The following is a 25,853-nucleotide window of genomic DNA, read 5'->3' on the forward strand; positions in this document are numbered from 1 at the left end:
ACACTCCTTATGCCTCCCTGCCTCTCAGTGGCACATGCTAGGCTAGTAGCAAGAAGTGGTGACAGCACTGACTGCAAGCTGAGGGGAACAGAGGAAGGGAAGAAACATTATTAATGAGGGAGCAGGGAAGTGGCGAACGTACTCAGCTGCACTCAGCCAGGGATGATGCATGACACCTCAGTAAACAAACCATTTCAGTTACTGAGACAAAAACGAGATTTTTCCAGTACTTTTTTCAGATTCCCTGATTTCCCTATGGTGTTGGAAATTCCCTGATTTCCAGAACATGTGGCAACCATGGTATCTATTCATTTCAGATTTTTGTCTCAGTTGAATACGAGCGCTTTGTGGAAGAGTAAGTACTGCAGAACTGGAAAGAGAATGTAGAATTTCCTCACAGTGATTTAGGTCTTCCACAGTAATGTTATACATACCATTCCAAATAATTTGTTTTTCAAATTCTTTTAGTTTCAAAATTTTTATCAGGAGTCTGTGAAGTACATGAAGCATTAGCTCAACATTATTTTTGGCATTTAATTAAATAAATCTATCCAGTTGGAAAATAAATGTTCTTGTAATTTTAGTATGTACCATAGAATATATCTTAATATTAATTACTGATATTTATACTGCTGCAACAGAATACCTGTGATGTAAACCTACAGCTCATTTAAAAAACAAATAGGTTAGGCTCTTGACTAGTAAATACCTAGGATTTGCCCGTATTACACAAAAAACTAAATACATTTCGTTAGAGGAGTTCATGTCTTTGGAAATTGATTGCTCAGAGGTATTCACTGTTAGTTCTATGCACAACCCCATTTCAGTGTTGCTGAAGTAGCACAAATTATAGAAAGTGTTTCCATGTTGCCCGAGGTTGTGATGCAGTTTCATAGAAAATAATTCATAACCTGCACAACCCACTTTCAGCCATAATAACCAACAGAGGTAAAAAGGAAAACAGAAATAAGATTCAATTCTGCAATAATTTAAATATTTTATTTTCTACATCAAATGATGTAAAATAAAAAGTTAATTCCAACTTGAAATAATACTTCAATTAAAAACTGCGAAATTTTAGAAAATATACATCAGTTGTTGGTCCAGTGATACAAAACTGTTCTCACATTTCCAGATAAATGAATGTGAACAAATTTTTAAAAAAACAAAAAATGGTGATAGCATTCAAACAGAAAAACAGATGGTGGGAAACACATTTATGAAATAATTATTGCACAAAGAGGAACTGAAAATAATTCTTTTACAACACATTACTCCAAGTTGAAAACAAGTATCCTTTGGCATTAAATTAATTGTTTAATTACTAAGCATCTATAACAAGACACTTCAAAAGTTAAACCTGAGTAGAAATACTATGATCAAAGACTCAGTTACTGAGTCTTAGGTTATGGCATCAAAACAAATGATAAATAAATAAACAGCAGAATGGAATGGCAATTTACATTAAAGTACACCAAATATACATATAATTTACACAATCTGTACAAATTTTACTTACAAAAACTGCTAGAGACAGAAGGGTTGGCAATAATGGTACCACATCCAACACAGTAACATACATTTATACAAACATTCTCTCTCACTCATATACACATCCATACATACATACACACATGAGACACAGAAACTGAAGTATGTACTACTTTTGAACTTTGGTTTGTAAAAACTTCCACTGGTGCATGTATGTCTTCCTTAAAGACTCTCCATGCCCCTGGCAATACAGAAAAATTGTGACCTGTGTCAACTATAGTTCTTCCAGTTCATTATGGTCTTCATCCTGTGATACACCAGCAAGTCGCAGCCAGTTTACTCTGTTCTGTCGTACACCTTCCACCAAAGGTTCCAGTTTATCTGACAGGGCTGCAAAAGCCTGTAATTACAAAAGGAAGTCTCATATTGCAACTGACATTTCAAATATCTGTTAGTGTGTACAAAGAGGAGTTAATCAAAAATAATCTCCCATTATTAAAATATAGACACAAACAAGAATTTCCCACTGAAAAACTCACAACATAAATACAAAGTATACACTGCTGCATAAGCAGCAGCAGTATCCTGTAGCTGAGTAGCTCTTTCATTTGCAACTGTTTTATTAATAACATGTAGTAGTTTGAATACCATGCACCAAGACATTAAAAAAATCTGCTTCTCTTTACAACCTATTCCCAGTCATTCCCATTAAAATATTATTGTAAGGAAAAATACAAAAAGCTTTTTGGTGTGTGATTAAGTCATGTCATAAACTGTGTACATTATAATTCTTGTGAAGAACATTAGTTGTCAAACAATGGATCTTTTTAAAGCACAATACAAACTTAAATATAGAAGATTCTTGCTAATGCCAACAACATCCTTAGAAACTGTTGTTTGCAAGGTTGCAGTAGTACTGCTTACAGCATGCCGAACAGATTATGAAATTGTAACCTTTTGAACACCCCCCCCCCCCCCCCCCCCCCGTTCAGAGATTAGGGGGGGGAAAAGTCAACTTTTTATACAGTTTCAATAAAATTTCATCCAGAATTCAGATATTATTACAAATGTATGGAGCCTAAAGACCATGTACAACAACATCTGGATTTAAGTCCTCACAATGACATGGTGCTGAACAGAAAACAGTTGAAAAATTAGACCACAAACTGATTTTGTGTGTGCGTGTGTGTGTGTGTGTGTGTGTGTGTGTGTGTGTGTGTGTGTGTGTGTGAGAGAGAGAGAGAGAGAGAGAGAGAGAGAGAGAGAAAGTACTGCAATGGTTTATTACTTACTGATATTTAACTACACCACAACTCAGCTCCCCCCTTCGTTACTTTTTGTGTTTTATACTACTCTTTCACGCTTAAGTAAATTGCTTCTTTGTGTTTTTGAACTTCATTTAGTGTTGGCTCATATTTTATTTCATTTTGTGATAATTATTGTATTCTGTTTATTTCTGAAGATCCTTCCACCTCTTTGTTGCTTACTAAATTTCCCCTATTTAATTTAGTTTTATTTACCCTTTCTTCATCCTTAGTTCGCCACATGATAAACACTGTACTTGGCATAGCTTCCAATTACTTCATTTACTTCAGAAGCACAATTTTGCCATTTTAATATAACATCCCCTCATTCCCTTTCTGTAGGTCTCTCAAAATTACATCCAAGAGCCTTAGAGGTAAAACAACCATTTTTGCTGTCAAACTTTCTTCCAACACCCATCACTAGTCTTATTAAAACCAGTGAATTTATTATTATTTATTGGGTCACAATAATGTCCTATATGCATCTCCTTTACAGGTGAATCACACATTCTTAAAATTCTCCCAATAAACAGAATTCTATCATTCATCCTCCTTTCTCTTTCTACAATCCTCACTTGCTCGTTCCATTTCATATTGCATTGCAACATTGTGGCTAGATATTTAACTGATGTGACTGTCAAGCAGCATGCTACTAATGATCTATTTGAACATTATGGGCTCATTTTTTCCTACTCATCTGCACTAACTTATATTTTTCTACATTTAGAGCAAGCTGCTATTCATCACACTAATTAGAAATTTTGTCTAGGTCATCTTGTATCCTCCTACAGTCATTCACCTTCAGCACCTTCCTGTATACCACAGCATGACCAGCAAACAATCACAGACTGATGCCCTCCTCATCTACCAGCTCATTTACATATACGGAAAATAATAGTGGGCCTGTCACACTTCTTGGGGACACTCCTGATGATACCATTTTCTCTGATGAACACTCACCATTGAGGACAACATATTGGCTTCTATTACTTAATAAATCTTTGAGCCACTCACATACGTGGGGATCTATTGTATATGCTTGTAGCTCCGTTAACAGTCTGCAGTGGCACAAGGTGTCAAATGCTTCCTGAAAAATCTAAATATATGGAATCTGCTTGTTGCCCTCCATCCCAGTTCACAGTATATCATACAAAAACAGGGCAAGCTAAATTCTGCCATCAGCGATGCTTTCTACGGCCATACTGATTTCTGGACATAAGCGTCTCAGTCTCAAGAAACTCTATTACATTCAAACTGAGAATATGTTCAATAATTCTGTAGGAAACCAACACTAGAAATACTGGTCTGTAATTTTGTGGATCCATTTTTTTACCCTTCTTACACACAGGAGTCACCTGTGTTTTTTTCCAGTTGCTTGGGACTTCACACTGGGTGAGAGATTTGCAGTTAATGCAAGTTAAGTAAGGAGCCAATGCTGTACACTACTCTTTCTAAAACAAAACTGGGATTCCTTTTGGGCATGATGACTTATTTGTTTTGAACTCTTTCAGTTGTTTCTCTACACCAGGAGTGTTTATTATTATGTCCTCCATACTGGACTCTGTTTGATGATCAAACAGTGGTATGTTTGCACAATTCTCCTGTGTGAATGATTTCCTAAATGTGCAATTTAAAACTTTGTCTTTCATTTTACTATCTTCAACTTCCACATCAGACTAGTCAACAACAGACTGAATGGTAGTCTTGGACCAGTTTAGCTGTTTGACATAGGACCGGAATTTTCTTGGGTTGCCGGACAGATCATTTGCTACTGTATTATGGTGGTAATAGCTGTATGAGTGGCACATAAATCTTTCCATAGATGCACAAATCTCTAATAACAATTGCCTGTCATCATTTGCACCTTCTTTTTAAACCAAGAGTGCTACAGCCTTTGCTTCCTCAGCATTTTCTGAATTTCATTATTAAAGCCTGGTGGGTCTTTTCCAACCTTAATCTACTTACTAGGTACATAGTTCTTTATACAACAATTTACAATCTGCATAAACTTTATCCATAATTCCTCAATGTCCATCTTATTGGAACTATGTGATGTCAGTTCACTGTCTAAGTGAGATGCTAACAACTGCTTATCAGCAATTTCTAGCAGAAACTCTCTCCTAATGTTTTTATTAACTTTTGTGAACGCAGTTGCTATAATGACAGTGTGACCACTAATCCTTGTCTCTATACTGATGCTGTCGATAAGGTCTGGCCTGTTTATAGCTACAAGGTCTTAGGTATTTCCACTGCATGTGGGCTGCCAAACTAACAGGTGAAGACAGTTTTCAGAAAATGTGTTCAAACGTACTTGACAAGTCTGTATGTCTGTAGCCCCTCCCCCACAATGAACCCATAGACGTCCCTGTCTATACTTGGTAGGTTAAAAGTTATTTACAACTGGTATTGCATGATCAGGATATTTAAGCACCACTGACTGTAGACTTTCTTTAAATGATTGTAAAATGGTCACAATGGAATCAGGTGGGTGGTAAAAATACCTAACAATTAACTTCTACTCACCAAGTGCATGAGTAGATTTTTTTATCCATCCAATTAAATTATTTTGTCAAAAATTGATTATTTTTGTTGTTATAACAACTAACTTCATTTCACCTAGTCCTATTATAGGTGACCAGTTAAATTCACTGTCAGACTCAACTTCAACCTCAATAGAGGCAATATTTTTGTCAACTGCGTTGAACACTTCCCCTCATATGACATCTAATCAGTTTTTCCAATATAGGTTTCCTGACCCATTAAGTATCACAGAACTTACTACTGCAGTTCAGCCAGCTCTTGGATCCGAGAACCATCTGAGCGCCCTTCTATTATCCATGATAAGTGAATAAAAATATTGCTGATCTCTTGCCATGCATGCTACCTTGATGAAAGATTCTGCAAATGAATGCATTCTAGTACACAGTAAATTTTTATACAGTCAGTGAATTAATCAGAGGAATGATGAGCTGTGACTCAGCATGAGCCAGTCTTTGCTGTACTTCCAATCTTCTAGTTGTATGCCACAGAAAATTCACAGTTGATGAAGTTAGACAACTAAATGCAGTGTGTGGCAACAATGTTTTCCTGCTACACCAAAGACCTGAACTTTAGTTTATGATGTGCAATATAGAGCTGCAAATTATTTGTAGTACTCATATATTTAAATCTACCTGTGCAGTAGTGACTGATCTGCCACAGAAATAAATGGCAGTCATGTGTGTGAAATGCGTTTGTGTGAGTGTGTACGTGTGTGTCTATTGTTGACAAAGGCCTTAAAGGCCACAAGCTATAATTGACAGTCTAACTGTGACTCAGCATCTCCGCTATAACGTGAGTAGCAACTTTCCTTCACGTAATATTGGTAGAGAAATAATTGAAATGTTGGAAAGGTGAAAGTGACACATCTTTCAAAGTAAGGAACAACACCAATGACAATAAAAGAAAACAGAAATCATAATTGCGAAACTATTGTCAGGAAGTAGAGGAACAATCCATGAAAACAAGGGAATATGCCAATAAATAATAGTGTTGATAACTGTCAGAGTAAAGAAGATGCGAGAACCAACAATAACCAATAAAGCGAAGCTGAAACAAACTGGAACATTAAAATGCTCAATAAAATTACTTTAATGGACTGGTGATTGTGCATGATGATGAAAGCTATCAATTTCAATCCTCCATTCAGTCATTTTTTTGCATCAATATCAGAAGGCTTCCTTCTTTTCACCACTGGATGTGTCATTGTATATTTGAGGCTGTCCAACCATTATAATATTAGATACAAGGTGCTGGTTTCCAAGTGATAAGAAATGACTGAGACAATGACCTACTGGAATGAAGGATAGATGACTTAAAGAAACATACAGGAGCCACATGGATGTGTATAACTGATGACTGTAGTTCTTGGAAAAGTCTATTAAAGGCCTTTACCCAGCTGTGGATGTCAAATGGCTCACAATAATTATCTAGTCTGTTTCTTCCTTAATGGGTCCCCACTTCTTTTTAATTTTCTTCCAGTGGAATATTCTGTTTGTCTCCCATTAATTTGAGTGTGCTCCATGTCTCTGATAAATCCAGAGTTACACAAGATAATTGTATAAACTTTATATTTGTTACAAAGGTTTCTTGATGTAAATATGTCCTTCAGACTGTAATAGCAAAATGATCCAGCTAACATAATTTATGTCTTTCCTTATTTCCTTGATAACTTCATCACCTCCATCTTTAATTTAGACCAACTTTGACTCAAATATAATTTTAATGATAAAGCATATAGTGCATTGATCTAAAATGAAAATATTTGTGTGTAGGAATGATACAATATATTCCTACATTCCTCACTTAACACTGCTTCATGAAACTCTGTTAAGTAGGCTTTCACAGGTTTGCTAACACTGCCTTCAAGTGACTGCCAGTTACTGTTTTCCAGTGTTCCCTGATGCTTTCCCTTGAGACAAACAAACCTGAGGCAACAGATTTGTCATTCCCTGTCAGACCTATTTGGTATGGGTTCTGCACACTTGAGCATTATTCTGGAATGGATCATGTGTGTGTTGCATAAGCAATCTCCTTTGTAGACAGACATTTTCCCCAGCACCAATAAATAAATGCTTTGCCTATGAATAAGGCTACATGATCATTCCATTTCACATCCCCACAAATTGTTACACCCTTGTATTGTAAGTGTTGATAATTCTGAATCCTTTTACACATATATAAACATATTTATTATTTACAAATATAGAATTAATGGAAAATATTCCAAGTGTCATTTTTTCACAAAACACAATTTCCGTGCTACTGTGTTCATGGTACTCTGCTGCATGTTCCTGACTTGGCCCAGCAGCAAACCACAGGGAAAGTCTTTCAAACATTAATTAATAGATGGCAAATGGACTTTGTGCCAAACTGTGCTTCACCATGGAGTTCTAAAATTTAAAAGATATAAGAATTTGTTCTTGTTAACAGCAGTTCCACTGGTTAAAAACTTTTTAATATCCCTGCAGGTGCAGGATATCAACAGCAGACACAAGGCACTACATAGAGCATCTGTCCTGTGCCACCAGAGGTATGACCACAGGGCCACGTGTGCTGACCCAACAGCAGCATAGAGCAAAGTGAGCGACCACTGGCCAGTTTTATTCAGTACACAACATGAGCTCTGTTAGATCTCTCCTAGCTGCTATCCCTGCTTTAGACACAGACTTTCTGGCTTATGTTCTTCATGTTTATACAGCACTCTGCTCGCGACAACTTCAGCTTTGTTCCCTGATAACACATCTGTGCGAGGTGTGGTCATTTAGTGGTAATAGGTTCTTACCTTATCATGCTTATGGCAATATTTTTGCCTCTGGTTTCAATATTATGGACTTCAAGTTAATGGAACTTTGGCAGCAACAGGCCACTTTTCTACAGCTCATGTCTCAACAGCAACAAACACATCACCCCCCCCCCCCCCCCCCAAAGCCATTTTCTGCTTTCAGCAAGTCATCTGAGAGGTGCCAAGTCTAGTACTCTACTGTCTTGCAGGCAGCAAAGTGCTTTGCTTTTGTGTTCTACTACTTGTTTATACGAAGTGGTGCAAAAATTGAAACCTCTTTTGGACCCTAGTGAATTGTCTTAGCTAGCACAATTTCAGATGTCAGAAAAGTCTCCTATATGGAATCACTTATTTGAGATGGGATTGTGCATCTTACCGCTGACTGGGAGGTCACCACAAAAGCTGTAGCTAAATCCATTCGTAGTCTTGGTAAAGTACTTCCAATTGCTAATTCTTCTGAGGTTGTTTCGGAGGCTCAGAAAGTTTTTACAAATGACACTAAGCTTTCCCAGACTGTTAGTCACCATCCAAGCACCAGCCAACTCATGATTTCAAACTCATCATCTTCATGTACTTATGCCCCTCATATCTCACCAGACTGCTAGTGTTTTGTGAAATACTTATTATGTTGCCTATTGCCTATTTTGCTCCCTCATCAATGTTGCAAGACCTTTTTTTGTAATTTTGGGTGGATCACAAGCTCCCTCCCTTCTTGGCATTGTGATGTATGACATGTATGTTGAAGAACCTTTAGTTCTGCCTGGAATGTGGCAGTGAATATAATGGAAGCTGATGCCTACATCATGCAGCAAAATGTTGGGCCTGTGGCAAGAGCTTTCACCTGCCTGTCATCTGTCAACTGGCCCACCAGCTATTTTCTCCAAGGTAACAGAAGAAAAATTCTGTGGTACACACAATCATGACCACAGAACCAGCAAGCAAGCTCACACTGGCTCTGATGCCATTTAACTTGTCCAGCTGTCCACGGGCCCAGTCACGTGTTTAATCCACAAGGAATATCAGCAGCTTGGTTCCCCTTTGCTGCACTGGGCCCACCACTGTGTCCTGTCTTATTATTGCAGGTTCAGTCCTCTTCTCAGAGAACTGTCATTGGCAGCTAAATATAAACACATTGGACACAAACTAACCCTCTTGGTTGGGTACTCCCCTACTGTTAATAACATTTTCAGCTGAGAGGTCCTTACCAGTTTTGGGTTCACAGTACAGGACCAAGTTAATTACGTGTCAGCGACACTGGCATATACTCTAGTGCCTCACCTAGAGGACTTGTTGTCCAAATGATCTAGGGACCACTATTTACTGAAAACTGATTTAAAAGGTGTATACCTTAAACTGCTGCTTGATGATATTCATGGAAGTTCCTAGTTTTAAATACCGTATTTACTCAAATCTAAGCCGCACTCAAATCTAAGCCACACCTGAAAAATGATACTCGAAATCAAGGAGAAAATATTTGCCCGAATCTAAGCCGCACCTGAAATTTGAGACTCGAAATTCAAGGGGAGAGAAGAATTATAGGCCGCATCTCCAAATCGAAACAAAGTTGGTCCATTGTAATATGAGACACAATTTAGGTCAAATGAATGACGATACAGCTACAGTAGTTTGGTTTGAGTCGTAAGTTAGCAGTTAAGCTTTACCAGGTAGCCATTGCTATGCATCAGGCGCTCTGTCCGGATTTATACGGGTACCCTTCCTTTTCCACGTGCTTTGTCTGGTTGGAATTGATAGCTTATTTTTCTTTGATCTGATAAGTGCAGTTTTCTTTGTTAAAGGTGTTTACGTCACCCTAAGCTGAAAATGCGTTACTGTACTGTGTCATGCATTGTTATAGTACGTGTTTACAGCCTGTCACCACTCGCGGCATGGCTTGCTTTTGTGCGCACTACCACTGCACTTTTTTTTTTTTTTAATTGACGCAGAGGTTTTGGCGCCAGTATTTATCTTTGTGCCTACAAAGCATGCCTGTGTAGCGCTACATATATTCGATGGCAGAAGTAAGTTGTGGCGGCACCCACCAACCTTTTTCAGAATTTCTGCTGGCTTTGCACTCGATTCTAAGCTGCAGGTGGTTTTTTGGATTACAAAAACTGGAAAAAAAGTGCGGCTTCGATTTGAGTAAATACGGTACACTAATGTGCTTGTGTAGGTGGTGTAATCATTTGCTGTCTGGTATTGTGAAATCACCCATCATTATACAAAAGCATTTGGAACCGTTGATTCATGGTATTCTGCACTGTCTCAACTAACTGGGTTATTATCATTAGGGGGGGGGCGACATATGCAGAACATCACTAGTATCTTGAAATCCTTTTTCAAACAGCCATTGCCAACTGTAAAAGTGCAGTTTCTGTGTCCCCAGCATCAACCACCTGGGGTGCATTCTATATTCATAAAGATATCATGTGCACACACAACCATGTCAACTTGATCATAAAGATGCCAACTTCAAAACAGTTCCAGTCATTTCTAGGAAAAATAACACATTACATCAACTTAATTCCCCAAGTTTCGCAGACTGAACACCCTCTCAATCAGCTGTGCAGGTGTCAAATTAGTGACCTTTGTAACTCACAACAACCTTTGTTTGTTCCTTGATTACGTGTTCTTGCCAGGCACAGATATTTTTAATCTAACATTGTGTTTCTGAATTTGTGTTATCACAAATTAAATGCAGTACTTCATTATTAATGGTACTTGGAACAAATCTTTTTCTTCCTGTTATTTTTCCAAAACCTGACATTTCTGAGACAGTGGCTCTGTACAAAATACAAATTAATTCTTGCAAAGAAGGCAACAGCAACCAGCCACCTTTGATGATGGTATTTGTTTATAAAAATAGCACTGTTACCAGTGTTCAACTGACAGGTTCATCTTCAGGTGGCTTTTCATATTTCTGTTACATTTCTTGTTGGTTACATTAATTACTGAGAAAGAAAACAGCCAACAAATAATGTGAACAACAAAAAATGTAATACAAACATGAAAAACCATCTTATGATCAACATATCATTTTGAAAATGGTAATGACAGTATTTGTGTAAATAAATAGACATATTAACAATGACTGGTTGTTTTATTCTTTGCAAGAATCATCTTGCAAGAGCTTTCATATTGGCACTTAGAAGCAGTCAGTTACCTGATAAGGAACTTAGAACATTATCAGTAAAGTTTCTAATTTTTCTCATTATTTTTTTTATTGATATGGTGCACAGCATAAATCTGTTGTATCAGAATATTTTCTCAATTTTTTGGGTACAAATTAGTTATCTAAAAACAGGGATAAAATGCCTCCTGACAAATGTCACATATGGCACTTAGAAGGTTTTCCACCTCCACTCTTCAAATATTCAGAAAGGTGAAGTTACTCTCATAAATGAGCTACACAGCAAGGATATTTGAAAGGGAGATAATTCAGTCTGGACGACAGTTAAGCATCAGTGGTATGAACTTAAAAATAATCTCTTACCTCATATATTGGAAGGCATATGGAATCTATAAATCCAACTTGCATTAGGGGCAACTGGTCTTCCTTTTCTCGGTTCATTAGATCCTGTAAGAAATGTGAAGCATTACCCTGGGTATAAAATAAGCAGTAAATTTAGAAAAAAGAACACTAGCAGGTAAGAGGTGTGGTCAAAAAGTAATGTGCATATTGTAATTTCACATATTGTACTAGTCCAATTAGTGTAATATTTCACTGCTGTGTTGATGAACATGCCCAAAAATCATCTGAACATTGTTAGCCAAATTGGATATTTAGTCAGACATCAGCTATCAGAAAGGTTACATGTATTTTTGTAGTGTTGATGTTTGTTTATTTTGTATAAAAATGGATCAAGTATTAGAAGTGTTAGACACAGCTTTCGGTGAGCTTGCTACGGGTGAAGGAAGAGTTTATGAGTGGTGTAAGTGTTTTGAAGAAGGCCACAAAGACACTGAAATTGATGAGCACCCTGGATGCCTCAGCATATCATCAACCAATGAAATCATGGGGAAAGTTAAAGAAATTATTATGAATGATTTCCAAATCACAGTCAGAGAAGTTGCTGATGAAGTTGGCATCAAGTGGTCCATCATTAAAAATTTCTGGAGAAGTTTTGGTTGTAAAGGATATGATACTGAAGTTTATTCTAAAATTGTTGAATTTTGAAAACAAACATCAGTGAATGTAAGTTGGTCACAAGTCATTAGATGAAGTCAACAATAATGCAGAACTATTAAAATGTGCTGAAACAGGTGATAAAACAGGTGTTTCCTGATATAACATTGAAACCAAGGCTCAGTCATTTGAGGATAAGCATCCTGGACTGCCAAGTAAGAAAGAAACTCAACAAGTGCAGTCAAATGTGAAACACATACTCAATGCCTCCCTTGATTTTAACAGCATAATGTGCCAAGCGTTCTCGCCACAAGGAGTACTACTCACAAGTTTGCATGAAGCAATCATGGGGAAAGGGGGGAGGGGATGCTTGAATTCTTGGCATAAGAATTAATGACTTTTTCACCACAATAACACATTTGCTCACTTTTTTTTAAGGTTTGGTCAAAAATAATATGCAATGCTCCAGTCTCCATACATGCAAGAAATGGCCCCATGTGACTTCGTCTTTCCAAAACTAAAGAAACCATCAGAGGTTCCTCATTTTACAGATACGAGTGAGATTGAAAAAGCATCACTGAAAGAGTTAGAAGCTATCCTAAAGGATCAAGTTCCAGAAATGTTTCTTGGATAGCTGAAATTTTAAGATAAAGTGTTTCACCAAAAATAATAAGTGTGGCCTGCCTTAACATTCCTTATTTAGTATGACAAATACTCTTACCTTTAAATCATACTATAACTGTAGATGAGATATATTTTTCATGAAATAAATAAGAAAAATGGTGGCAGACATGTTTAATTAAACATGAACGGAATATTTTTGTTTGAATTTATGACTAGAAACATACTACTCAGCCCACTTTCATATGCCAATAAAATAGTTGTGATTTCTCAGTTGTCACTCAATTTGAAACTGAGGAAATGACAGAAGCTGATGATCATTTGGCCACATAATGAAAAGATCGAGATATTTAAAGATATGTAATATCTGAATTATTATGCTCACTTTGTACAAAAAATAATGTTAGTTATCCTAAAATAGTTGTGGTGTTGAGAACTTGATACAAAGCTTGTTTTCTAAAAGAGGTGTGCTCCACCACACTCAGCTCGATTACTCAGTTATCACTTAATTTGAAAATGAGGAAATAACGGTAGCTGATGAGCATCTGGCAGATAACGAAAAGATGGAGATATTAAAAGATATGGAATATCTGAATTAATATGCTCACACAGTAGAAAAAATAGTGTCAGTTATCCTAAAAGCTTAAAATTTTATTGAATATGATACCAAATTTTCTTTTAGAATTTTAAGAATAGTACTCACAATAGGTGTGATGTTCAGTTCCTGACGTTCCATATCACCCTGTTCAAAGAATTCACTTGACACCAGTTCTGCCACCTAAAACAAAATACTCAACTGTCACATGGTACACTGGTTTACATAAGAACATCATGTTTTCAGACAGTTCACATTATGATTTTTGATAACATATTTGGAAGAAACAGTGGTCTAAATCCAAGTGTAATACACACTCAATCTTGATTGCAAGCTAGGGATATTTTATTAATGGTGACATGTTTCAATCTATACAGATTAGTTTCAGACCATAAGGCACCCCTGAAATGTTAATATAAATTTTCATTGAGGGAAATCAAAAACTGAAACACATGAACAGTATTCACAAAATAATATAAATGACAACAAAACAAAAAATATTTATATCCAACAGTGATCTGCAGAGGCAATGAGCGGAACTAAACTATATGTCAGGAACCACCATAGTTAACTGCTAAATAGCACAAAGCACCTGAAGGTGAAGTGGGTGGAGTTACACCTTTATAGCTCAAAGTGCTCTTGCATCATTCAGCAGTTGATGAAGGTGTCATCCGCCACACATTTCAGCTCTATTCAATGTCTCAGAAGATAACTGAAAGGTATAAATCTGTTGCTTTTTTATCATAACTTATATTATGTTTCTGAATATTGTTAATGTGTTTTAATTCCTGATTTCCCTCAAAGAAAATTTATGTTTAAGTTTCAGAAATGCCTTATCATCTGAAGATAACCTGTATAGATCAAAACCGTTCACCATTAATGAAATATCATCTTTTTCTGCGACCATCTCTGAGTATTTTATTATAATTCATATTATGTTGCAAAATTGTACTTGCAATGACAGTGGTATCCTGTGACATGGACAGAAGAAAAACTGCTCATTACACCTACTATAAGTTTGTTACTGTATAACGAACCTTATTTTGAGGGAATGGCAGTAGTGTAAAATCTAAAGTACTGTGCCACCAAATACACGACCTCAAATGATTGACAGGTACCTTCTGTAACATTGCCTAATGACTCATCACACTGTCCAGTGGAGCTATACGTGTCTACAGGTGCACACAGAGAATGCTAATTAGCTCGTCAGTCAAGGCGTAGTAGTGCCGTTATGGGTAGACTGTCATGCACACTTCATTAGCTCCCTAGTCTTTCTCACAAGATTTTACACAAACTATTCATCCAACAGATTTGATTTTTATGTTAACAGTGTAGGAACAGACAGACTGCTATTTACCATAAAAATGACACACACAAGCTTTTAGCAACAGCCTCCATTGGATAAAGGAAGAGACACACACACACACACACACCTTTCATTCACACTATCAATCACATCACACACACACATGACTACCAATTCTGGCAGCTCAGATCAGAATATGCTGTTTTTCATCTAATAATCAAGAAAATAATTCGAAGAAAATGGTGTACCATATTTCTGTTCCTACCCCCACACAGAGTGATGTGATGAACTTCTCCATCATAATTATCTTTTAATGTGTTAAAGATAGACTGAAGCACTAAAGAAATTGTTATAGGCATGTGTATTCAAATATAGAGATACGTGAACAGGCAGACTATGGCACTGTGGTCAGCAATGCATATGTAAGACTACAAGTGTCTGGTGCAGTTGTTAGATTGGTTACTGCTGCTACAATGGCAAGTTATCAAAATTTATAGTCAGCACATGAGTGATTGGACAAAGCATCTCAAATGTAGTGATCAAATAGGGATTTTCCCATACAACCACTTCAAGAGTGTACCCCGAATATCATGAAACCAGTAAAACATCAAATCTCCAACATCACTGCAGCTGGAAAAAGATCCTGCAAGAATGCACCAATGGTGACTGAAGACAAATGTACAACATGACAGAAGTACAAACGTTCTGCAAATTGCTGTAGATTTCAATGCTGGGCCATCAGCAAGTGTCAGCGTGCAAACCATTCAACGGAACATCATCAACATGGGCTTTAAGAGCCGCAGGCTCACTAGTGTACGCTTGATGACTGCATGACACAAAGCTTTACGCCTTGCTTGGGCCCATCAACACCTACATTGGACTGTTGTTGACTGGAAACATGTTGCCTTGCCCGACAAGTCTCATTTCAAATTGTATCAAGCAGATGGACATGTATGGGTATGGAGACAATCTCATGGACCCTGAATATCAGCAGGGGACTGTTCAAGCTGACAGAGGCTCTGTAATGGTATAGGCCGTGTGCATCTGGAGTGATATGGGCCCCCTGATATGTCTAGACATAACTCTGACAGGTGACACATACGTAAGCATCCTGTCTGATCACTTGCATCCGTTCATGTCCATTGTGCATTCCGACAGACTTGGACAATTTCAACAAGACAATGCAACACCTCACGCATCCAGAATTGCTACAGACTGGCTCCAGGAACACTCTTCTGAGTTTAAACACATCTGCTGCCCTCCAAACTCCCCAAATATGAACATTATTGAGCATATCTGGGATGCCTTGCAACATGCTGTTCAGAAGAGAACTCCACCCCCTCGACAGCCCTGAAGGATTCACATGGTATCAGTTCCCTTCTGCACTACTACAGACATTAGTTGAGTCCATGCCACATTGTGTTGCAGCACTTCTGCATGCTTGCAGGGGCCTTACACAATATTAGGCATGTCTACAAGTTTCTTTGGCTCTTCAGTGTAGACTATATACACTGGTATCCAAAATTAAAGCAACAAATTGCTATTCCTCTATCCTGCATCTAATTCAAGATATAATCATACTGACTGTCAACAGATGTTCGTATAATCATGTTCTGCATGGAAGATGACATTTCGGTCAACAGAAAACCATGCCAACAATGACATCAGGGCATCTATCAAATGGAGTGGTGTTTGCCGGGTGGGCCCACATCCATAATCACAGTGAATATAGTATGGCAAAGAGAAGATGTCTACCATGCTCTCTGTGGAGGAGGGGCATAGGGAGAATGGAAGCAGGGCAGTCGAAAACTCATGTGGCCCAATGGTTTAATGTGAATAGCTCTGTTGTTTCTTGGCTGTGGCAAAAAGACCAGAACTGTATCCCAAAGACCAGGGCAGGGCCAAGTGTGGCTGTAGCAGCACAATGGTGCCACCTTAGTAGTGCACAGGAACTGACATCGCATCTCGCAGCATACACTGGACTTGCTGTATTGGGGCATATGGTGTAAAGAAGGCTTCAACAGAGTGGTCTTTATTGCTGAAGACCTGCTGTGTGAGTGCCTCTTATGCATCTTTACAGAAGGGAATGTCTAGATTGGAGTCATCAACATGCCACCCGGACAGTTAAAGAATGGGCCAATGTTCTTTTCACAGATGAGTCCTGGTTTGGTCTGGAGAATGATTCTCGATGGATTGGCATCTGAAGGGATTGTGGAACATGATTTTGAGATCCAAAAATTGTGGAAAGAGACCAATACCAAGGAGGACCACTAATGGTGTGTTCAGGGATTATGTTGACCACTCGAGCACCTCTTCACGAAATTGTATGAGAAAAGTTTAATTGCTGTCAGGTATTGTGATGAGATCTTGAGTCCTCGTGTAAGGTTGTTGCAAGGTGCTGTGCACCAAGACTTCAAACTGATGGATGAAAGTGCTCGACCTCACAGAGAACGACTGGTTGATGTTTTCTTGGAAATGGAAGATACTGCATGAATGGCATGGCCTGCTCGCTGTCCCTATTTGAATCCCACAGGGCTTTCCTGGGATGCCAAGTGAGACGGGTTGCACCACATCAACATCCAGCAACCATTCTCTGAGACTTGCAACCAGCTTCACAGGAAGAATTGGCATCGTGGCAGAAACATGACATTGATGACATTATTCACAGCATACTCCATCGTTCTCAGGTGCGTATTGCTTCCAGAGGTGGTCACACACCATAGTGAGCACATTAACTGGTTGTTGCAATCTGTTGTTCAAATCTGTTAAGTTGGAAAAAGTGAGGAACATTTTCGTTTCCTATTATGCATGTTGCAGTTGTTTATGTTCTGTCTTCTTTATATTGTTTCTAGTTTGCTCTCACCTGTTTATAATGTTTTGTCACAAAATAAATGCAACTTTCGAAAATTTCTGTTTGTTTCTTTCATTTTGGACACCTGTGTATATTTATAATCTATTTTAACCTTGATAAGTACTCTCAAGCACTTCATAAAGTAATGAAACAACGTAATTTTTAAGGGCTATCAATAAGATTTGCTGTGGGTTGCTACAACATACCTGAAGAAATTATACACTTATTTTCATATCGAAGATGTACTTCTTGATAAGCTATTGACCTGATTTGTTCTCAGTTCCTCACTTCATAAATCACTGTTTCGGGAGGTTAAGGTGCAGAAAGAAAATCATATGCTAAGTTTCAATACCACCTGTTTGTTATTAAAAAGACAATGGGTTACAAGACTACTCTGAAACTGAAAGAAAAGAAATGACTTATTTTGGTCTGGCTTGCTAAACTTCTCTCTTTCTGAAAAGCCTCATCAGTGGTGATTTTTGGTTAATAAAAGTGTAACAAATTAGATGGAAACAAATTGTCAATTCTGTTGCAAGTTCAGGTGAATCCTGTAATGCAGTGCATCTTTAACAATGAACAGCTGGGAATGAAACTTACCAACGGATTTTCTTTTGACACCTCTGTTATCCATATGAAAAAGTATAGCAAGTACCATATGATTTATCTGTTCTGATCCCTGTACAGGGTGCAGGAGTGAATATTCTTACTACAAATATCGATTCTGACAAACAGCTGGCAAGGATCTGCAAGTTGCCAGTGTGTTCACTGCTTCAGAATTATGAAAGAGTTTCAATGGGTCCAACTCGACAGCAATAATATAGCATTGTTCTAGTAGAAATTACAATGAGTACAGAATATGATTTGACAGTAAATCAAAGAAAGATGAAAGTAATGAGAAACAGCAAAAATGAGAACAGCGATAAACTTGACATCACAATTGGTGATCATGAGGTAAATGAAGTTAAGGAATTCTGCTATCCAGGCAGCAAAATAATCCATGATGGATGGAACATGTAGGACATAAAAAACAGACTGGGACTGGCAAGAAAAGGCATTCATGGCCAACAGAAGTCAACCAGCATCAAACACCATTCTTCATTTGAGGAAGAAACTTCGGGAGAATGTGTGTTTGGAGCACAGCACTGTACGGTAGCTAAATGTGGACTGCAAGAAAAGTGGAAAAGAAGAGAAATGAAGCATTTGAGAAGTGATGCTATAGAAGAATGTTGAAAATTAGGTGGACTGATAAGGTAAGGAATAAGAATCGGTGAAGAAAAGGAATATATGGAAAATGCTGACAAGAAGATCGAACAGAATAATAGCACATCTTTTAAAACGTCAAGGAATAACTTCCATGGTACTAGAGGGAGCTGTAAAGGGTAAAAACTGTAGTGGAAGACAGGGATTGAAATACATGTAATAATAATTGAGGAAGTAGATTGTAAGTGCTACTCCATGACCAACTGGTTGGCACAAGAGAGGAATTCATGATGGGCTGCATCAAATCAATCAGAAGATTGATGACTTAAAAAAAATTCACACCCGTGTACTGTGGATAACAACGTTACAAAAACATGGTAGGTATTACTCAATGACTGCTTGAAACTACCCATATAGTTAAAATAGATTATAAGTACATATAACATATCTTTAACACATCAAATGACAATTAAAGTGAAGAAGATCACTGCTTCATTCTAAATGATAAAAGGAACCAAACTTTTTGCTGCAAATTGTTTTGATATTTCTCAGATGAAGAACTGGGAGAAAATCCTTTGGTACATTTCCATTCTAGTAGTTCATTATTAAAAATACAGTGGGTTATTGGATTCTGCAGCAGAATTTCCAAGTTATTTTTGTCTAAATTGTTAACCTTTTCTACATTTGAAGAAGCATCATCAGTTATGAGTAACAGCTATGTTCCTCTTATTAGCAGGTTTAATTTTCCTTGTTTAGCAAAACACAGCACAATTTGGACAAATTTGCCTTGCAGTAGCTATAATGATATAATTGGAAAACAATTAATACTAAACAAGCAATGGGCAACTAGGTAGGTCAATAGCTTACAGAAAATCTCATTGTTTCAGTTTGCAGTAAAATAAGAGATTTCATTTTTATTTTCATACTAGCAAATTCTCTTTTCAATGGCTGTCAAAGGCTCTGTAAATTGTGGTAAGAACTGAAAAAATAAAATAAAAACCATCAAAACAACACCAGAGCTACATCACTATAGATAAGAGAGTTCTGCATGTTAACCACAAAGAAAAATACTATCCTCTTTACGTGCTCTCATGTGCCAAAATCTAATACACTGAACAGTTTGGGAGAGATGACATCTGTTTCGAATATTTCATTCTCAGGTGCATGGAGTCGCAAGTATAAGTGCTATGTAAGTTCCACTCTCTTGACATTTGAAACATAGACAGAGCCCTCCCCTTTAGTCTACAGAAATATTCAATTTTGCATTGCACACTTTTTTTGAATCTCACGCATTGTCTTACTTAAATGGGAATATCACAATAAGTATGACCATTATTGAAATTTTGGACATTTCAACATGACACTACAAGTAACGCAAAAGTGCTGTCATCCAGCTGTCATTGTGTGCTGCCTCATTAGATAACAAGGGGATGTTTTCCATGCTGCGTCAAACCAGCTCAAGCAGGGCCCCCTTGCACAGGTAGCCAGCTATCTTTCTGTGTGTGCACCCTTAAACCCAAACCTCCAGATGTCAGACACTCAGATAGGTACAAAAAGTTGTATGTCGATAGAGAATGAACCAAAACACTGATTGACTTCTTGCTGTGTGCTGACGTCCCACATTCAAACACCACGAGAACATTTTCCTGACACGTAAAAAAACTTTCAGAATTTGTAGCAATGTTCTTTTGGCAGTCTGCTTTTGCTTCATTAGTTGAATGTTATGTACTTATTACTGATCTTATTATTTTGTTTGCGTCAGTTACTGTTGTTTCCACACATATGATGCAATTGTTTCTTCGTTTTTCTGTTCTGACTGTATATTCTATGAAACAACAAATGTCCTTTATAGGTTTACAACTTTCAAAGAAATGGAGCAAAAGCAGACTGCCAAGAGAACATTGCTTTAAACTCCAAACAGCCCTTTTACTTGCCATAAACATGTTGTCCCGTAAAGCACTTTCACGTGTAATACAGAAAAAAAATTTCTTGTCATTGGGTTTTGAACCCATTGGGATTTGAATCTGGGATCCTTAGTATGAAAAACTAGTGCTCCATCAATTTCCCCATGGAAGCAACATGTAGTGACTGCTCACAGTTATGCTTTTGATGTGCTTTGTCGATTCTGGTGTCACTTTTAATTAACAATTACGCCCATTCTGCTGGACAACAGCACATAGTCCAAACTAAATCAGAGTTTTGGCTGACACTCTATTGATGTGCTATGTTTTGTACCAAGCTGAGTGTCTGACATCTGGATATTTGGGTGTTAGGTATGAAATATTGCTGTCACTTGGATCAAATCATGCTGGAAAATGAAGGTACCACAGTTAGGCAAATATATCTTATGTTCGTACCCTGATATACAATAGTAATGTATCACTACAATTGTGACATGCTGTAAAAGTGTGGTGATAGAAATAGAACTGCCCACACCAAGTATCTCCCAAATACAAAGTACAACAGTAATTATCATCTGGAGCATATTATTAATGATATCCACATTCAGTGCATCCAGTCACAAAATTGTATTCTCTGTAATAGGCAGCAAATGAAAATGGGCTAAGCCTGGAACTGCTCAGACAATACATAAATAAATAAATAGCAGCTTTAGTGCAAATAATTAAAATGTCTTGGCTTCCATATCTGGGAGCTGCAAAATTCAACTTACTGAAAATGTTCATACTGGGACAACGTTATAAGTGATCCCATCAAAATTAAACTATTGCTTACGGTTATAAACAAGGACAGACAGTTCTGCTTGAATGCTGCATGGGATCCTGCTATTTCTCTAGTCAAACAGCATGAATCTACTATCGATAAATTTTGGTGCTTTTTATCTCTAGCAGGCAGCGATGCATGTGTTAACTATGTGTAGTGCATCTTTCTGCATCAGTATGTCTGTGTTGCCCTGCCTACAGTGGGTACATAGCACAGCACTTGCAGATTTGGTGGCTGTTCATGCCTTCAGGCTTTGAATGACAGGATTTACCTGTTGCTTTTTGACAACTTTTCTCAGCCACATTCATGTAAATTACACAAACATTATGCACTGCACACTTCCTAGGGCACAGCCACATGGAGTGAGTTTGGTACTGGGATGCAATTGACTTTGAACCATCAAGAGCAGCCAACATTCATTTTTGTCTTTTTAGCTTTTTTTTAGATTGTTTTTGAACCTTGGTTGCAAAAGATGTTATTCTGTAGCAGTGGAGCGAGCATGGTGAACTTAAATATCAAGCAACGTATTAACCAAAATTCCTCCCAAAATTAAAAAAGTTGCCAATGGAATATCTTCACAAGTTAAAGGAGGCGTTTGGTATAATACCATACCACATGGCACAAATGGTTTTTGAAAAGGAAGAAGTTGAAGGTGATGGATGTCCCCATTGATCTGTGAGCTCAAGAATTGGAGCAATTGTTTAAAAAATTAACAAAATTGTGTAGAATGGCCAATGTCTGAGCATTTGAATGACTGCAGATGTGAAGATGAACAAAATATACTAAGACAAATTTTGGGTGATGAATTACACATGACAAAGGTTTGTGCAAAACTAGTTCCACAAAATCTCTCTCTGGAACAAAAAGACCATCAGGAATTACACATGACAAAGGTTTGTGCAAAACTAGTTCCACAAAATCTCTCTCTGGAACAAAAAGACCATCAGGAATTACACATGACAAAGGTTTGTGCAAAACTAGTTCCACAAAATCTCTCTCTGGAACAAAAAGACCATCAGAAGAACATTTCCTCTCATGTCACGGAATGACTCAGTGAAGAATTGGATTTGCTCACATGTGTCATAACATGCAGTGAAACATGGATCTTCCAGTATAATCCTGAAACAAAGTGTTAATCAATACACTAGGAAATACCCACATTGCCAAAAAGAAAAAAGCACAAATGAGTAAGTGCAAATTGAAGGCAATGCTGATAGTTCTTTTTTCGATATCAGGAGTGTTATCATGCCTAGAAGGGTGCCTGAAGGTCAAACGGTTAACCAGTAATAGTAAAAGAATCCTAATCAAGTTTAGGGAAAGAAAAAGAAAGAAAAAGCTGGATTTGTGGAAGAATGATACATGGATTTTTCATCAGAACAAAGTGTCATCCCACAACGCCATATCTGTGAAACAGTTTTTAGCAAACAATCTGCATTCCTGTGGTCAAAGATCCTCCATATTCACCAGACCTGGCTGCTTGTGATTTTTATCTGTTTCTGAAAGCCAAAAGTGCATTGAAGGGAACACATTTTCATTCTTAAACTTACTGATAGATTAAAACTGTGTGCCAGACTAAGACACGAACTTGGGACCTGTTGCCTTTTGTGGGCAAGTGCTCTACCAACTAAGCTACCCAAGCATGACTCACAACCTGTCCTCGTGGCTTTACCTCTGCCAGTACCTCGTCTCCTACCTTCCAAACATCATAGAAGTTCTCCTGAGAAACTTGCAGAAACAACAGTCCTAGAAGAAAGGATACTGTGGAGACATGGTGTAGCCACAGCCTGGGGCTGTTTCCAGAATGAAATTTTCACTCTGCAGTGGAGTATGTGCTGATATGAAACTTCCTGGCAGATTAAAACAGTATGCTGGCAAAGGCTCGAGACCAGTCCATTGAAGAGGTAACAGCAAGAAGACCAGAGTTGTTGAAGAGGGTGTCAATGAATGACCTACAGCATTACTTTTGAACAATGGAAGACATGTATGTAGTGGTGTATAGATAGCGGAGACGAGTACACTGAAGGGCATGAAAGTTTGTTGTAACTCTGTCTGGGGTAAATGTTTCTGATAGCAGTCTCATTTACATGCCACACATTTTATATGTTGGCAAAATCTTGAAGTTCACACTGTAAGGGCAAGATCTGGTATCAATCCTCAAACCTCATGTAAACAAATTTAAAAAAACTAAGCATCCTATCATCATCATCATAAAAAAATTACTTTCCTTTGCCGTTTGTTGTAACAAATCAGACACAATTTGAAAATGAATTCAGAAATCAGAAACATAACAAAAAGCCTACATGACCTCTACTACTGACCATTTAACTTTATTCTTGCACAGAAAGAGCAAAGTATGAACATATAAGAAGTAAGAACACAAGTATTCTGATGATGATGATGATGTGTGACGAGGGCCTCCCGTCGAGTAGACCACTCGGCTGGTGCAAGTCTTTCGATTTGATGCCACTTTGGCGACTTGCACATCGATGGGGATGAAACGATGATGGTTATGACTACACAACACCCAGTCCCTGAGCGGAGAAAAATCTCCGACCCAGCCGGGAATCGAACCCGGGCCCTTCGGATTGACAGTCTGTCTTGCTGACCACTCAGCTACCGGGGTCTGATGGTCAGTATGTAGCCATATTTTCATGTACAAAATTTTGTAACCTTACTGATACAAATCACATCATAGTAAGACATCACAAATACAGGGTGTTTATAAACAAATATCGGGGCTTGTACGCTTTATAATATTTATTAGATTAAACTTACAGTCATAAATGGTATGTCAAATGAAAGACAAACTCAAACAGTTTTACCAAGAACCTTATAAATGTTCAATGAGAGCACCATTTGCCACATGGCACACATCAAGTCTATAGCCGAGTTCTTCCCAAACGTTGACAAGCGCGTCTTCAGTGATTGCAGCAACAGCTGCGTCAATCCAGTTTCTTAATTCAAGGAGGTATAATGGTAGCGAAGGCACATACACACGATTCTTGATGAAGCCCCAGAGGGAAAAAATCAAATAGCGTTAGGTCAGGTGAACATAGAGGCCATGTAAAGTGAGCCCTGTCATTGGGCCCATTGACGCGTATCCAGCACTTGGGTACAGCGAAGTTCAACCAATCACATACTTCGTTATGCCAGTGAACATTAATAAGGTGCTTGGTAAAACTGTTTGAGTTGCTCTTTAACTTGACATATCACTTATAACTGTAAGTTTAATGTAATAAATATTATAAAGCATTAAAACTCCGATATTCATTTATAAATGCTCTGTAAGATCCAAAGAACACACCAGTAACTATGTTGCTAATGTCTACACCAATATTTGTCATTTTGAGGAACTACTAACAGAACACAATCAAAGGAAAGTGATACTGAGAAACAGTATTGAGAATGTTGCCTAGTTGTTTAGTAATTTCCAAATGTGGTTTAAGTGAAGATATTTTGATGAAAATAGATGCCTTGATGGATAAAGGGACTGAGTGGGCATAATATTACTGATGGGCCTGTGAAATTATTCAGTTATTTAGGGGAGATTAAAATTTAACTGTGATGGGAGATGGGAAAACTATAATGGGAAAGGAAGAGAAGGAAAAGCAGCTGAAGAATGTGGACGAGGGAAAGGAATGAAAGGAGAAGCTACCTGGTAGAATTTTGCACAGAGCATAATTTAATCATTGCGAACACTTAGTTTAAGAATCATGTAAGAAGGTTGTATACATGGAAGAGACCTGCAACAAAACAGAAGATTTCTAACTGATTATATTTGGTGCAAATTACAGATCTTGTCTCACACTAACACCATCATGCAACAAGAGTGGGGCATTGTCAGAAGAGAGCACATGTTTTGGGTTTCTTGCAGAAACAGTTCTGCCACAGTGCTGATAATAGGCATATCAAAGTGAAATGGTGTGGCAACTGAAGATGTACTCCAAAGCTGAAGAATGTGCAACACCACATTTTTTGTGGGCAAAACTTCGAAATTGTACATAAGTTTACCATGAAGTTGTGGACCATATGGACCAAATGCAATGTTGTTTCCAGTTGTAGTGAAATTGTACTAGCAATTTGGCCAAGGCTACACAGACATGGTTGTTGCTGATCAGGAAGGAAGGCCATCAGGATGAACCGAAGACAGTGTTCCAGGTATCAAGGAATTGATTTGCAGAGTTTGCAATGATGAGAATTCTCGCACAGCTGTTCGCCAATGGCTCTATGACCTAGAAGTGGATTTCTTTCATCAAGACCCAACCACTGTTTACAGAGACTTGGTGACTATGTTGAAAATAGTGTTATCATCTGTTTG

The 25,853-nt window shown here is 37.8% G+C and overlaps 1 protein-coding gene across 10 annotated transcripts in view; it reads right to left on the reverse strand.

Moving 5' to 3' along the window:
* Positions 1-967: 967 nt before the first annotated feature.
* Positions 968-25,853, reverse strand: part of LOC126336656 (dual 3',5'-cyclic-AMP and -GMP phosphodiesterase 11-like) — a 2,376,149-nt gene continuing 2,351,263 nt past the window's right edge. For 6 of the 10 annotated variants that reach the window (XM_050000585.1, XM_050000584.1, XM_050000581.1 and 3 more), the window contains 3 exons: positions 13,566-13,640; positions 11,609-11,692; positions 978-1,891 (listed from right to left, as the gene is read on the reverse strand). In XM_050000585.1, coding sequence (XP_049856542.1) covers positions 1,766-1,891; positions 11,609-11,692; positions 13,566-13,640 — 285 coding nt within the window. In that variant the 3' untranslated portion in view covers positions 978-1,765. Of the gene's footprint in view, positions 1,892-11,608; positions 11,693-13,565; positions 13,641-25,853 lie in introns of all 10 variants that reach the window. The other 4 variants (XM_050000582.1, XM_050000588.1, XM_050000589.1 and 1 more) reach the window with 3 other exon arrangements.

Source organism: Schistocerca gregaria, chromosome 2 (assembly GCF_023897955.1).
Source record: "Schistocerca gregaria isolate iqSchGreg1 chromosome 2, iqSchGreg1.2, whole genome shotgun sequence".
NCBI classification, from domain to species: domain Eukaryota; kingdom Metazoa; phylum Arthropoda; class Insecta; order Orthoptera; family Acrididae; genus Schistocerca; species Schistocerca gregaria.